Source organism: Gobius niger (assembly GCF_951799975.1).
Source record: "Gobius niger genome assembly, chromosome: 19".
Classification (NCBI taxonomy): Eukaryota; Metazoa; Chordata; class Actinopteri; order Gobiiformes; family Gobiidae; genus Gobius; species Gobius niger.
Genome location: NC_136870.1, coordinates 27,931,761 through 27,946,849, shown reverse-complemented (window position 1 = coordinate 27,946,849; position 15,089 = coordinate 27,931,761). Strand labels below are relative to the sequence as shown.

The 15,089-nt window shown below is 40.5% G+C and overlaps 1 protein-coding gene across 5 annotated transcripts in view; it reads right to left on the bottom strand.

Moving 5' to 3' along the window:
• The window catches only part of qki2 (QKI, KH domain containing, RNA binding 2), a 76,720-nt gene that overhangs the window by 52,773 nt on the left and 8,858 nt on the right, over positions 1 to 15,089 (bottom strand). For all 5 annotated transcript variants that reach the window (XM_079577246.1, XM_079577247.1, XM_079577244.1 and 2 more), the window contains exon 2: positions 7,043 to 7,188. In XM_079577246.1, coding sequence (XP_079433372.1) covers positions 7,043 to 7,188 — 146 coding nt within the window. The remainder of the gene's footprint in view (positions 1 to 7,042; positions 7,189 to 15,089) is intronic.

Genomic DNA, 15,089 nt, shown 5'->3' with positions numbered 1-15,089 from the left:
CAGTATATAGTCAGTATATAGTCAGTATATAGTCAGTATATAGTCAGTATATAGGGGATAGTGTGGACATTCGGACACAGCCTCGTCACCTCCACTGTTTTATTTCTCATTCCAGTTTAAATATCGGGACTTGAGGCCACAGTTTCAGACTCACTACAGTCGCCTTCGAGGCTCACAAATGTTTTTCAGGGACTGGTCGTCACTTTTGAAGCATCTCCATATGAACATTCAGCTCTTTCAGTTTCTCTCTCTCCGTCCCAGCCCTGGTGTAAAAATAAACTTTATGCTAATATCGTAACGAGCTCCACAACGACGACAAAAACACTTTAAAATCAACAACTTTCCCGCAGTTAAAACGTCCAGATCAGAGCTTTCTTTGTTGCTTTACGCTAACTATCAATACTGTTTGGTAGCCACAAGAAACTCCATGACCCATAATGCAACGGGCGACCCGAGATTATTAACGCATCAGCAGCAGACGCTCTTCACTGATTGGTTTACTCCACTTCCTGTTTGCTGCCAGACTCAGGCTGAGGTTTCCACAGCGCAGTCGCCATTTTGAAACAAACTGAACTTTCAAAAATGTCATTTAGTTTTTGTCAAGACTTAGTCAAATAATTCTCTTCAATTGTAGTTTTAGTCTAAGATCCTTTAGTCGACTTTAATCCTTTAGTGAACTCTGAGCTGCTTCTTTGGCTGATTAGATTTTCGTCTCTTCTTTTCCTTTTTACTGTCGACATAATTAAAACCTGACAGTTTAAGTCACAGTTTTAGTCTTATTTCAGTCGTGTGAATATATAATGTTATGACGACACATCTGAGACGGAAACCCCGGCGTAAACGGAGCCCGTCCCGAACACTAACATTTGCTCGGCCCGACCCTCGCCGCTCGTTTGTCACCGACGGCGACGGGAATAGACTTTTTACGACGGGTTTAACCTTGGGTGTCAGAGGACGATCACAGGGACAGCTGCGCCGCACGCGCTCCGGCCGCCCGGCATGTGCCAGGCGGCGTTAGCGGGGGTTAGCGGGGGTTAGCGGGGGTTAGCGAGGGGCTGAGAGCATGTGTTAGCGTCTGTTAGCGGCGGTTAGCGCTTTGAAGCTCGTGTTGCTTTGGTAGAGCCGTCACTGATGAGGTTTGGAGCTCATGAAGGGCCTCCACAGGGACCATGACGGAGCCTGGGATCCATTCATATACTACTGCAGTTAAAGTTACATAATGCACCTTTAACCCCTTAACTCCCGCCTGAACCGAGCACAGTTTCTCCAGTTTGGCTTTACCCCAGTCCAAAAGCTTCTGGAAAAAAGGTGTGAAAATAGCAACAAAACAGACGAAAACATTGATGAAAAAGTGGCAAAAATGTCACAAGAAATTTACAAAAAATGTACGAAAAAATGTGACAAATAATGACAAAAATGTGATAAAAATTGACAAAAAAAGGACAAAAATGACAAAAATGTGATAAAAATTGGACAAAAAATTTATTAAAAAATTGACGACAAAATGACCAAAAAAATTGTGACAAAAAATGACAAAAATGTGATAAATATTTGACAATTTTTTTTAAAAAAAAATGACAAAAAAAATTACAAAAAATTACAAAAATGTGATAAATATTTGACCAAAAAAGTACAAAAAATTACAAAAAATTACAAAAAATTGACAAAAACTGACATAAAAAATGGAACAAAAAATGGAACAAAACATGACAAAAAAAATGACAACAAATTTCCAAAAAAATTACAAAGAAATTACCAAAAAAATTACAAAAAAGTTATAATAAAAGTTAAAATTGTTAAAAGTTAAAATTGAGTTGAACACCCAACAAAAAAATGATGGAAAAACAATCTGATGACGTGAGGAAAAAGATCCTCTCGGTTCAGGCGGGAGTTAAGAGGTTAACATTACCCCAGTGCAGGGCTGGGCTGGCAGAAAAATGTGGTTCAGAATTTTGGGTCAAGGCCGGCCCTCTAAAGAATCAGTCACACCACAGGCGCTGATTTATGTTCTTTCCAGCGGATGGGGGTCAGGATTGATCTCACAAACTCATGGTCATGACCCGGCGCTTTACCTATAGAGCTAAACCAGGAAGGTCTCTCGCAATACAATAAGCCCTTGAACTAAAACAGTATAAGCTACAAAACCGAGGACAAGAACGACATGTTGTTTCTGCCGAATTCAAGCTAACGCCTCAGAGCACTCACCACTTTAACCTTCTCATTTGTAACTTGCTGCAACATTTGTAAAACTTCTAAACAATCTTAAAATGTGAGTTCCGTTAAGAAGGTTCCTCTCGAAACTCACCACAGAGTTAGGGAGGTGTGGAGTGAAAAAAGAAATCTCAAAAAGGCCCAAACAATGGAAACCAGAAGCTGTTTCTATTCCCAGCACTGAGACGAGGGGCAGGAGTGAGTCACCTGACAACTCCCAGCATGCACTTCTTCACATGCATTAGTCAAAAATGTATAAAAACAGAGGGGTTGATAAGAAGCCTCCGAATTGGGCTGTCAGTTAGGAAGGAGTTAGGGGGAGGAGCCTGTATGCTAACTATCATAGGGACCTCTGATGCTAACTCACCGGTGATAAGGAGCTATCATGCAGTTCTTATGTTTGAAGAGTTTCGTGGGCGCTAGGCTAGTGCTAGGCTAGTGCATGTCTATGGTATCAGCTAGCCTGCATTACACCAGACTAACCATATAAATGTCTGTGTCCATAGAGTCATGTTTGGAATATAACTGAATGATCACATTTTGAGGGACTATTTTCTAGAACACGGGTCGGTGAGTTTTCTTAACGGAGGCCAATTTTTTTCATTGTAAAAAAACCGAGGGCCGAAGCCGCCAGTTTTAGACCAAAGTAAAGCAACACACGGGAAAAATGACCATCTTAAATGAGAAAAATGACTTAAAATTGCTTGAATAAAGGTTCTTTATGTTGGATTTGAGTCTGTTTGGATTAATCTAAGATACAGATACAAACGCTGATGCTAATGGAACGAGCATAAAACCCACTTTGAAATCAGACAAATGAACTTTTACTTTTAAAAAGGTTTGTTTTTCACTTGAAATTATACTAGGGCTGCTCGATTATTGAAAAAATAATAATCATGATTATTTTTGTCATAATTGAAATCACGATTATTCAAACGATTATTTGTTGCCTTTAAAAAAATCCATCAAAAAAGTGACAAAAAAACATCAAAAAAATGACAAAAATCCATCAAAAAAATGACAAAAATCCATCAAAAAAAGACAAAAATCCAGCAAAAAAAGACAAAAATCCATCAAAAAAATGACAAAAATCCAGCAAAAAAATGACAAAAATCCATCAAAAAAATGACAAAAATCCAGCAAAAAAAGACAAAAATCCATCAAAAAAAGACAAAAATCCACCAAAAAAATGACAAAAATCCAGCAAAAAAAGACAAAAATCCAGCAAAAAAATGACTAAAATCCAGCAAAAAAATGACAAAAATCCCAAAATTAAAAATTAGAAAAAAAACGTGAAAGAAAATTGAAAAATAAAAAAATTGAAAAATATATATATATATATTTGAAAAAAAAAATTATAATCGATTTTTTGCGATTATGCTGATTTTGTAATCGTTTATTGTTGTAATCGAAATCGTAATTGAATTTCGATTCATTGCACAGCCCTAAATGATACAATATAATCTGATTTAAGAGAATAATGACTTGTTCCATTGGTGATAAGATGTTTTATCTGATCTAAGACCAAATCTACTCAAACTGTAGATTCGATCTCTTAATACAAGTAGGTTTCTGTCACTTCTTCCTTAAAATCATTATTATTTTTCCAGTGCACTTTCTACAAATACCAGACTTGTGCATGATATGACATAATTGTGTGTATTAACAGTATTTCTCCCATTTAACCCTAAAAATGTTGCAGTACTTTCTGATTTGTGTCATAATGTTTCTCAAAATCATCTCGAGGGCCAGAGTTTCTGTGCCTGACGTTGCCTCAGGTGCTCTGTGGAGCGGGTCACACTGTTTTTAATGCAGGCTAGCTGATACCATAGAAATGCACTAGCCTAGCACTAGCCTAGCATTAGCCTAGCGCCACGAAACTCTTCAAATATAAGAACTGCATGAATTACAAAAAAGAAATATCTCCAGAAATCTATGTCAAAAATCCTGAAATATCCCTTTAACCTCTTAAACCCCGCCTTTAACTGAGCACGTTTCCTCCAGTTCGGCTTTACCCAAATCTAAAAGCTTCTTGAAAAAAGTGTCAACAGAGATGAGACAAAAACGAGGATAAACAGCAACAAAAACAAACAAAGAAACGAAAAAGAGAGAAAAACGTGACACAAACGCGGCGACAACACAAGGAAAAGTCAGTCTTGTGGGTCTTAGCTTTCAAATGAGGCGTGACTCCGGCCTGTGAGCGTTTAGATTTGGGTAAAGCTGAACGTGAGAAGCTCAGTTCAGGCGGGGGTTAAGGGGTTAAACTATCTTGTATTTGTAAAAAGCCTCATGACAGTGCACAGGCGTTAAATGTCACCAGACTGAAACTGGACCCGGCCTGGACCCGGTCCCGGCCTGGACCCGGTCCCGGCCTGGACCTGGACCCGGTCCCGAGTCTGGACTGACCTCGGCCTGAAGTCACCGCCGTATTTTTAACTCGCCGCTTCAGGTTCGGCTAATCTGGGAAACAGGAAGTGACGCCGTGTGCCCCTGACCCCGCGTGACCTCTGACCTCTGTCATGGGTTAGCCGCATTAGCGCGTTAGCTCGCATTAGCGCGTTAGCGTGAGTTAGCGCGGGTCATGTGACTGATGAGAGCGGCCATTGTGCTCTGTGATTGGCCGGAGCACGGACGACGACATGTGACTCACGGGTCACGCTTTACCACATACTACAAATACTAGTACAAGTACTGCTACAAATACAAGTACTGCTTAACCACAGATACCACAAGTACTGATACTACTACAAATACTAGTACACATACTAATACTACTACAAATACAAGTACTACAAGTACAAATACAAGTACTGCTTTACCTCAGATACTACAAATACAAGTACTACTACAAATACAAGTACTACTACAAGTACAAATACAAGTACTGCTTTACCTCAGATACTACAAATACAAGTACTGCTACAAATACAAGTACTGCTTAACCTCAGATACTACAAATACAAGTACTACTAGAAATACTACTACAAATACAACTACTGCTTAACCTCAGATACCACAAGTACTAATACAAATACAAGTACTGCTTAACCTCAGATACTACAAATACTAATACTACTACAAATACTGCCACAAATACAACTACTGCTTTACCACAGATACTACAAGTACTAATAATACTACAAGTACAAGTACTGCTGCAGCACAGATACTACAAATGCGACTAATACAACTACAAATACAAATACTGCTTCCGCACTTACTACTACAAATACTATTACAGATACTACTAATACTACTACAAATATTATTACTAATACTGCTTCACCACTTCGACTACAAGAACTAAAAATACTACAAATATCACAGCATTTCAGCTGAGGACAGATACTACAAACACTACTACAAATACTAATACTACTACAAATACAAGTACTACTTCACCGATACTACAAACACTACTACAAATACTAATACTACTACAAATACAAGTACTGCTTCACCACAGATACGACAAACACTACTACAAATACAAACACTACAACAAATACATTATTACCACGACTGCTTCACCACTTCATCAAAGGAACTACACACTACTACAAATACTACAGATACCATTACATTATACTGTAATACAGCAAATACTACAACAAATATTACTACAACTGTTACTGCTCTTCAGCCGAGGACAGAAGTACTGCAAATACTACAAATACTACAAATACTGCAAATACTGCAAATACCACAGCCGTTTCTCGACTTTGGAGATAAACTCGATAGTGTAAGTTTATTCTGCATAAAATCTTCCAAGCTTCGATTTCGATCTGATCTCGTAGACGATAAATCGGCCTCGATATTGTTCGGAAAAGTAAATCTGCAGCTTCAACAACTTTAGACGTTGGAGCCGAAAGTCTGATCTGTCTCTTTTAAATGCAGTGGTATTCTGTGTGTACTCTGATACTCTGTGTGTACAATGTACTCAGATACTCTGTATACTGTAATGGGATACTCTGTATACTGTAATGGGATACTCTGTATACTGTAATGGGATACTCTGTGTACTGTAATGGGGTACTCTTGCTTGATGGGTTATAAGTTGAATTTCCTGATTGTATGTGTGAAGTTGTGAAATAAACTAAACTAAACTAAACTCTGTGTGTATTATGTAATGGGGTACTCTGTGTATACTGTAATGGGTACTCACATCGGGGTACTCTGTGTGTGTGTGTATAATGGGTACTCACATCGGGGTACTCTGTGTGTGTGTGTATAATGGGGTACTCTGTGTGGGTATAATGGGTACTCACATCGGGGTACTCTGTGTGTGTATGTAATGTGGTACTCTGTGTGTGTATAATGGGTACTCACATCGGGGTACTCTGTGTGTATTATGTAATGGGGTACTCTGTGTGTGTATAATAGGTACTCACATCGGGGTACTCTGTGTGTGTGTGTATAATGGGTACTCACATCGGGGTACTCTGTGTGTGTATAATGGGGTACTCACATCGGGGTACTCTGTGTGTGTATAATGGGGTACTCACATCGGGGTACTGTGTGTGTGTATAATAGGTACTCACATCGGGGTACTCTGTGTGTGTATAATGGGGTACTCACATCGGGGTACTGTGTGTGTGTATAATAGGTACTCACATCAGGGTACTGTGTGTGTGTATAATGGGGTACTCACATCGGGGTACTCTGTGTGTGTATAATGGGGTACTCACATCGGGGTACTCTGTGTGTGTATAATGGGGTACTCACATCAGGGTACTCTGTGTGTGTGTATAATGGGTACTCACATCGGGGTACTCTGTGTATATTAGGTACTCACATCGGGGTACTCTGTGTGTGTATAATGGGTACTCACATCGGGGTACTCCTTGACGGGCACGTAGAGCTTCTCCTGCAGTTGTGCGACGGGCCCGACGGCCTCCGGCAGCTCCTCCTCTCGCCCCGTGAACATCCCCCCGTTCAGGGTGTCGTTGTACATGTCCTTACGCACACGGCCGATCTCTGCAACAACAACAACAACAACAACAACAACAATCAATATCAATATATCACATGTACATGTCCTTACGCACACGGCCGATCTCTGCAACAACAACAACAACAACATATCAATCACATGTACATGACCTTACGCACACGGCCGATCTCTGCAACCACAACAACAACAACAACAATCAATCACATGTACATGTCCTTACGCACACGGCCGATCTCTGGAACCACAACAACAACAACAACAACAACAATCAATATCAATATCAATCACATGTACATGTCCTTACGCACACGGCCGATCTCTGCAACAACAACAACAACAACAACAATCAATATCAATATATCACATGTACATGTCCTTACGCACACGGCCGATCTCTGGAACAACAACAACAACAACAACAATCAATATATCAATATATATCAATATCAATCACATGTACATGTCCTTACGCACACGGCCGATCTCTGCAACAACAACAACAACAACAACAATCAATATCAATATATCACATGTACATGTCCTTACGCACACGGCCGATCTCTGGAACAACAACAACAACAACAACAACAACAACAATCAATATCAATATATCAATATATCACATGTACATGTCCTTACGCACACGGCCGATCTCTGCAACAACAACAACAACAACAACAACAATCAATATCAATATATCAATATCAATCACATGTACATGTCCTTACGCACACGGCCGATCTCTGCAACAACAACAACAACAACAACAATCAACAACAACAATCAATATCAATATATCAATATATCACATGTACATGTCCTTACGCACACGGCCGATCTCTGGAACAACAACAACAACAACAACAACAACAACATATCAATCACATGTACATGTCCTTACGCACACGGCCGATCTCTGCAACAACAACAACAACAACAACAATCAACAACAACAATCAATATCAATATATCAATATATCACATGTACATGTCCTTACGCACACGGCCGATCTCTGCAACAACAACAACAACAACAACAACAATCAATATCAATATATCAATATCAATCACATGTACATGTCCTTACGCACACGGCCGATCTCTGCAACAACAACAACAACAACAACAACAACAATCAACAACAACAATCAATATCAATATATCAATATATCACATGTACATGTCCTTACGCACACGGCCGATCTCTGCAACAACAACAACAACAACAACAACAACAACAACAACAACAATCAACAACAACAATCAATATCAATATATCAATATATCACATGTACATGTCCTTACGCACACGGCCGATCTCTGGAACAACAACAACAACAACAACAACAACAACATATCAATCACATGTACATGTCCTTACGCACACGGCCGATCTCTGGAACCACAACAACAACAATCAATCAACACCTCATCCGTCAGGAGGAGCACAGACGTGTTCTGTAACGGCTGCAGGTTTAACAGGTTTAATTCGCTGAGTTTCATAAAACGAGCAGAGTTTAGTTTGAAGCTGATCAGACACGTTTATACAGAAAGATTCAAACTAACCATGTTTTTGTTGAAGCTTCATTAAAAACAACATCATTATCCGGCTCTTCACAGCGTAAGCAGAAGCTCCATTGATTTGAATGGGATTTCCCAACGTTCTCCCGGTCATTATTTTCTGATAAACGACCTCTGAGGATAATAACTCCGCTGCCGATGGCACCGGAGTTGGTGTTTTCATATCACTCCGCACGTACGTAGCAGCGACACTATCTGTCCCGTCACTGAGAGAGAAGTCGGGGAATCGTGAGTCTGACTTTCAACTTACCCAGAGATTCACCACCTCCTCCAACTGCACCTTCAGCTAAGTAGCTAGGCTAGCTGCTAGCCTTGCTGCTTCTAGCCTAGCAAAACGTTGCCGAGCAACGCGCAAACTTTTGGGAACTATTTGTCGCGGAAGTCATTAAAGAGGGGGGATTCTGCTTTTTTCAGTCACATAGCTCTTCCAGAATGGGCATATGGCCAGTCCGCCCCTGGTTCTAGGCCAAAAGTGTTCCTGAAAATACTGTACAAATGAAGCCCTGCCCCAATCTGCCCAAAACTCCTGCAAAACTGACCCCTGGTTCTAGGCCAAAAGTGTTCCTGAAAATACTGTACAAATGAAGCCCTGCCCCAATCTGCCCAAAACTCCTGCAAAACTGATGGAAGCTCTTTCTTAGTTTCCGTCATGTTTTGTGGCTTCATCACAGTTACTAAAAACGCAACAAAACAACGAAAACTTCACATAAAAAAGGACTAAAACTTGACTTCGATGAGTTTTGTGGGTCTTTCAAATGAGGCGTCGCTCTGGCCTAAAGGCTGTGAGCTCCAGTCCAGAAGATTTAGATTTAGGTAAAGTCGAAGTGTTTAAAGAGGGGGTGTTCTGCTTTTCTCAGTCCCATAGCACCAGTCTATATCTCACTACAATGATGACAAACCTTCTGTTGGTCTGTAAATGCAGTAAATTAGAATAACTGCCTTGTGTAAAATGTCTCTCTCAAAATGGCTGTAGTGAATGTCTTGAAATAGGCCTCTGTCTCTTTAAGAACCTCTGAGCCTTTAGACACGCCCCCTCCACACGCTGTCTGCGGCAGACCGGTAGTCGCAAGTCGCAGTTCGACTTTTTGAGAAAATCTTGCAGCTGTAACTCGTGATTAAAAGAGAGATTAATGAAAATGTTTATCATGATAACGATGCATAAACAGAGAAGCCCGAAGTTCATGGATTAGTTTTTATCATGAAAACATCAAATTGAATCAAAAACCGGGATCGATCAATATGAGAAATAAAATAGGGACGTGCAGCCCCAAGAGGAAGTGTCTTGCTCGAGGGCAGATGGAGCTTCAGAGGGAAGTGACGAGGATCAACTCAAGCTAGATCTGTTTCTGACGACAGAGCAACGTTAGCACGAGGCTGAGGCCAAACAACAGTCAATACAATAGAATAAACAACAATAATATTCTATTTTCTGTTCAAGTACACACTGTGCAATAAAATCTATATTTGTGTTGTTGCTCCGATAAGAGCGCGTTAACACCAGGCGTCATGTCCGGAGCTGGTTTGGATGAACAGAGTCGTCTTCACAGGACGGGTCTGAACATCTGTATCTGCAGTGACAGTGAAGGACAGTGTTCCTGCAGATGTTCGGCCGGCGCCTCCAGCTGCAGCTGCGCCGGGACAGAACAGCCCATGTTTCAGGGGACGATGACTCACTGCAGCTGAATCTGGGACCGGACTCAGAGTCCGCCTTAAAACCGCCTTAAAACCGCCGTAAAACCCGGCCCTGGACTCAGACCCGCCGTCCACACCAAACAAAAACTGCCCTGGAGCTCAGAGTCTGCTCCCGAAAGGCCGATATTATGGGATGTTATTTGAATAATATTTTTGAAATATGTTTCCAAATGTCTGCTCTATAATCCTGTAAAAACACTTGGCTCCAGCAGTTTCATTTCATTACTTTACTTTGATCCAATCAGAGTTTCTGTCCCCCTTTGACGAGCTGCCGTTAGCATTAGCATGTTGTTTCTAGCCACAGCATTTTGCACAGTGATCAAAAACACAATAGTGGAGGCTAAAACTATAACTCAGGGATTGAATTCTGCAGATTCTGGGAAGGAATCCTCACATCTCAGTCAGGACCAGATCATTGCTTTGAAACGTTCACAGTGTTAGCATTCACAGTGTTAGCATTCACAGTGTTAGCATTCACAGTGTTAGCATTCACAGTGTTAGCATTCACAGTGTTAGCATTCACAGTGTTAGCATTCACTGTGTTAGCATTCACAGTGTTAGCATTCACAGTGTTAGCATTCACAGTGTTAGCATTCACAGTGTTAGCATTCACTGCGTTAGCATTCACAGCGTTAGCATTCACAGTGTTAGCATTCACAGTGTCAGCATTCACTGTGTTAGCATTCACAGTGTTAGCATTCACAGTGTTAGCATTCACAGTGTTAGCATTCACAGTGTTAGCATTCACAGTGTTAGCATTCACAGTGTTAGCATTCACAGTGTCAGCATTCACTGTGTTAGCATTCACAGTGTTAGCATTCACAGTGTTAGCATTCACAGTGTTAGCATTCACAGTGTTAGCATTCACAGTGTTAGCATTCACAGTGTTAGCATTCACAGTGTTAGCATAGATACTGACAGCATCTCTGGAATCGCCCATATATGGTCATGTTTGAAAACAGTTAAGGGGGAAAACAATTTCAACATCTCTAATTATTCAAAAACTACTGTAACAAATGCTGAAATATGAATATAGTTTCTACTAAATAATGATACAAAGACATGGAAAGGAGCAAAGTGGTTCAACAGCCCATAAATACATAAATAATGGAGAATGCTAACTTGATGCTCCATGTTAGCATCGGGCTAATGCTAACGGTTAGCAAGCGTTAGCTACAACTGCCGTTTTTTCACTTCTACTGAACAATCTGCTGTGAGAAAATATCCATATGGGCCCGATTTACACCTGATTTTATTTGTATGTGATAAATAAGTTCATATCTCACCAGAAAATGGCAATAAAGAGTTTCTCTAAAGATTCTATTTTCCCCCTCGGTGAGGCCACACAACCTTCTATGACGAGATGCCGTCTGTATCTATTCACTGTATCACTGTTCCATGTTCAACACAGATCGGTCATGTGGAAACTCTGTTTTAAAGTCTGAGCCTCTGATCAAACTAATATAACATTAGTTTTATATGAGACCAGTCAGTCACACTTCATCACATTGCACTGGGTTAAAGGGTCAGTCCAGGGGCGTAGGTTTGGTGACTGGGACTGGGAGGGCGTCTGACACACGGGACCCGACACAAGGGAGGGCGCCCGACACACGGGACCCGACACACGGGAGGGCACCCGACACACGGGACCCGACACACAGGAGGGCCCGACACCAGGGTTGCCAGGTCTGGGCAGCCAAACCCGCCCAAAAATATCTCAAAACCGTGGAAAACCCGCGAACATACGGCGCGGCTGGAATTTTCCATATTGTTTACTAGTTAACAGAGCCCATGTGCAACGCCTCATTTGAAAGCTAAGACCTACAAAACTAAATTGATCTTTTTCCTCATGTCATCAGATTTTTTTCCATATTTTTTGGGGGGGCATTGAACTCATTTTGTAACTTTTTTGTCATTTTTTGTCATTTTTTTGTAACTTTTTTGTAACTTTTTTGTAACTTTTTTGTAACTTTTTTGTCATTTTTTTGTAACTTTTTTGTAACTTTTTTGTCAATTTTTTGTCAATTTTTTGTCAATTTTTGGTCAATTTTTGGTCTTTTGTTTTTTTTAACTTTTATGTCAAATTTTTTGTCATTTTTGGTCAAAGTTTTCTCACTTTTTTGTCTCCTGCGATGATGAGAAACCGGCCCTACCCCCCTCCCTTATTGAAAAAGCAGCTCACAGCGCCTCGGATTTGAGAGTTTGTCATTCGAAAATAGTGATTTTAAGCAAAAATAAGATAGAAATAGACAATTTGATTAGAGCAAGGCAAAAAAACGCGGACAGTTTTCTTCTCCCGCGGAATGGCTTAAAAAACGCCCAATCAACTTAATCGCGGACCTGGCAACCCTGCCCGACACACGGGAAGGGCACCCGACACACCCGACACACAGGGGAGGGCATCTGACATACGGGAGGAGGGCGCCCGACACAGGGGAGGGCGCCCGACACGCGGCTGCAGAATGTGAACACTGTAATATCGTGAGCTCATCTGCCGCTCACACTCAGCAGCAGAATGTGCCGTTTATAGACTCACTCATTCAAACAGATGATTCTTCAGAGCCGTCAGTAACTCAGGAAATACTCCTGTGGGAGAGTCTGGGGATCTGGACTTTACTCGAGTACAACTGAGTACTTTTACTCCCATACTTTCCCGCAGTGGTCAGTGATGAGATTGAGAGACTAGACTCCACACTCCACACAGATATCGGGCCGATATTTGTGTATTTTTCAATATCGGCCGATCTAATGCCGATATTGACGATGTTTCGATGTTTCTCCAGAACCGAAACATCGTAATGAAAATCGGTTACAGGTTTGTGACGGGTTTTAATGCTTTGAAAACATGACTTTTCTGATGATCGTTTATTTCACTGAAGCAGCGACTTTAATGAAGAAATGTTTTAATGTTTAAGCGTCTGACAGGAAGTGACATCGTTAAAGGTAAAGTTCAGTTTGACTCATTTCCCATTGACTTAACATGGTCTATGTCACTTCCTGTCTGTGTCCAATAAGGAAGTGAAACTATAAAAATGGTCAAACTAAAGAAAACTGGGAACAATCTTTAGCAAAATCTTAAATATTATTGTGTTATATTAGGTTTTACTTTTTTATACTAGGTTTTAGAAAAGAAACACAACTTAAACACAACTTTCATCAACTAAACCTCAGTAAATCTGGACACTGGAGAATTCAATCACGGAGTCAGTTTTTAATTTAAACTTAAAACAGATTATTTTAAATGAAACATAAGTGACAGGACACTTGCCTCACGTTTTCTCCTCATGTCGACGTCTTTAACCTCTTAACTCCCGCCTGAACCGAGAGCATTTTCTCCAGTTCAGCTTTACCCAAATCCTGTAGGCCAGTGTAACGCCTCATTTGAAAGCTAAGATCTACAAAACTAAATTGATCTTTTTCCTCATGTCATCAGATTTTTTTCCATATTTTTTGGGAGGGCTTTGAACTCATTTTGTAACTTTGTCTTTTTTTTTTTATCATGTCTTTTTTTGTCATATTTTTTGTCAAATTTTGTAACTTTTTTGTCATTTTTTTGTCTTTTTTTTGTAACTTTTTTGTAACTTTTTGTCATTTTTTTGTAACTTTTTTGTAACTTTTTTGTCATTTTTTTGTAACTTTTTTGTAACTTTTTTGTAACTTTTTTGTCAATTTTTTGTCACATTTTTTGCAACTTTTTTGTAACTTTTTTGTCATTTTTTTGTAACTTTTTTGTCAAATTTTTGTCAAATTTTTGTCAAATTTTTTGTCACATTTTTTGCAACTTTTTTTAAAACTTTTTTGTAACTTTTTTGTCATTTTGTTGGTCTTTTATTTTTATTTTTTTTGTCAATTTTTTGTCATTTTTTGGTCTTGTTTTTTATTAGTTTTATGTCAAATTTTTGGTCATTTTTTGCCATTTTTGGTCAGTTTTCTCACTTTTTTGTCACATTCCATCCTTGTTTTCGTCTCAGTTCTGTCTCTATTTTCCCACCTTTTTCCCAGAAGCCTTTGGATTGGGGTAAAGCTGGAGAACACGTGCTCAGTTCCGGTGGGAGTTAAGGGGTTAACCTCCAGCAGAACTTTCACATCTTTCACCTGCAGCGTCTCTGAGCGCCGCGTTATTATTGGACCTGCCTCAGTGATGACTCCAGCGCTCAAACTCAGACGGTGACCTCAGCGGCGGCTCCTCCCCCCCCCCTCGCCCTCGCCCTCGCCCCCCCTCGCCCTCGCCCTCCCCCCCCCTCGCCCTCGCCCCCCCCCCCCCTCCGGGCTGCAGAGCTGTCATCAGGCTGAGCCGCTGATAACACAGGCCCGAGCAGGACACTGTCATTAGGAAACAACAACAGGCTCTAAACACAGGCCTGCACGTGGGCCTCTGCCTAACCCGCTAAGCCACCGCAGGAGGGGCTGCAGTCGCTGTGGTGCAACTCTTTACCTCTTTACCTCTTTACCTCTTTAACTCTTTAACTCTTTAACACAGAAGTACTTTCCATTTGTGAGAGTACAGAGACGCTGCAGGTGAAAGATTTGAAACGTAGAGAATCAAACTGAAACTGTTGGTTGTTGATATAAATATGAGGAAAACATGTGTTGCAAGTTTATGTTTTCATCTAAAAATAAGGTGTTTGTGCCTAAAAAAATGGTCAAAACG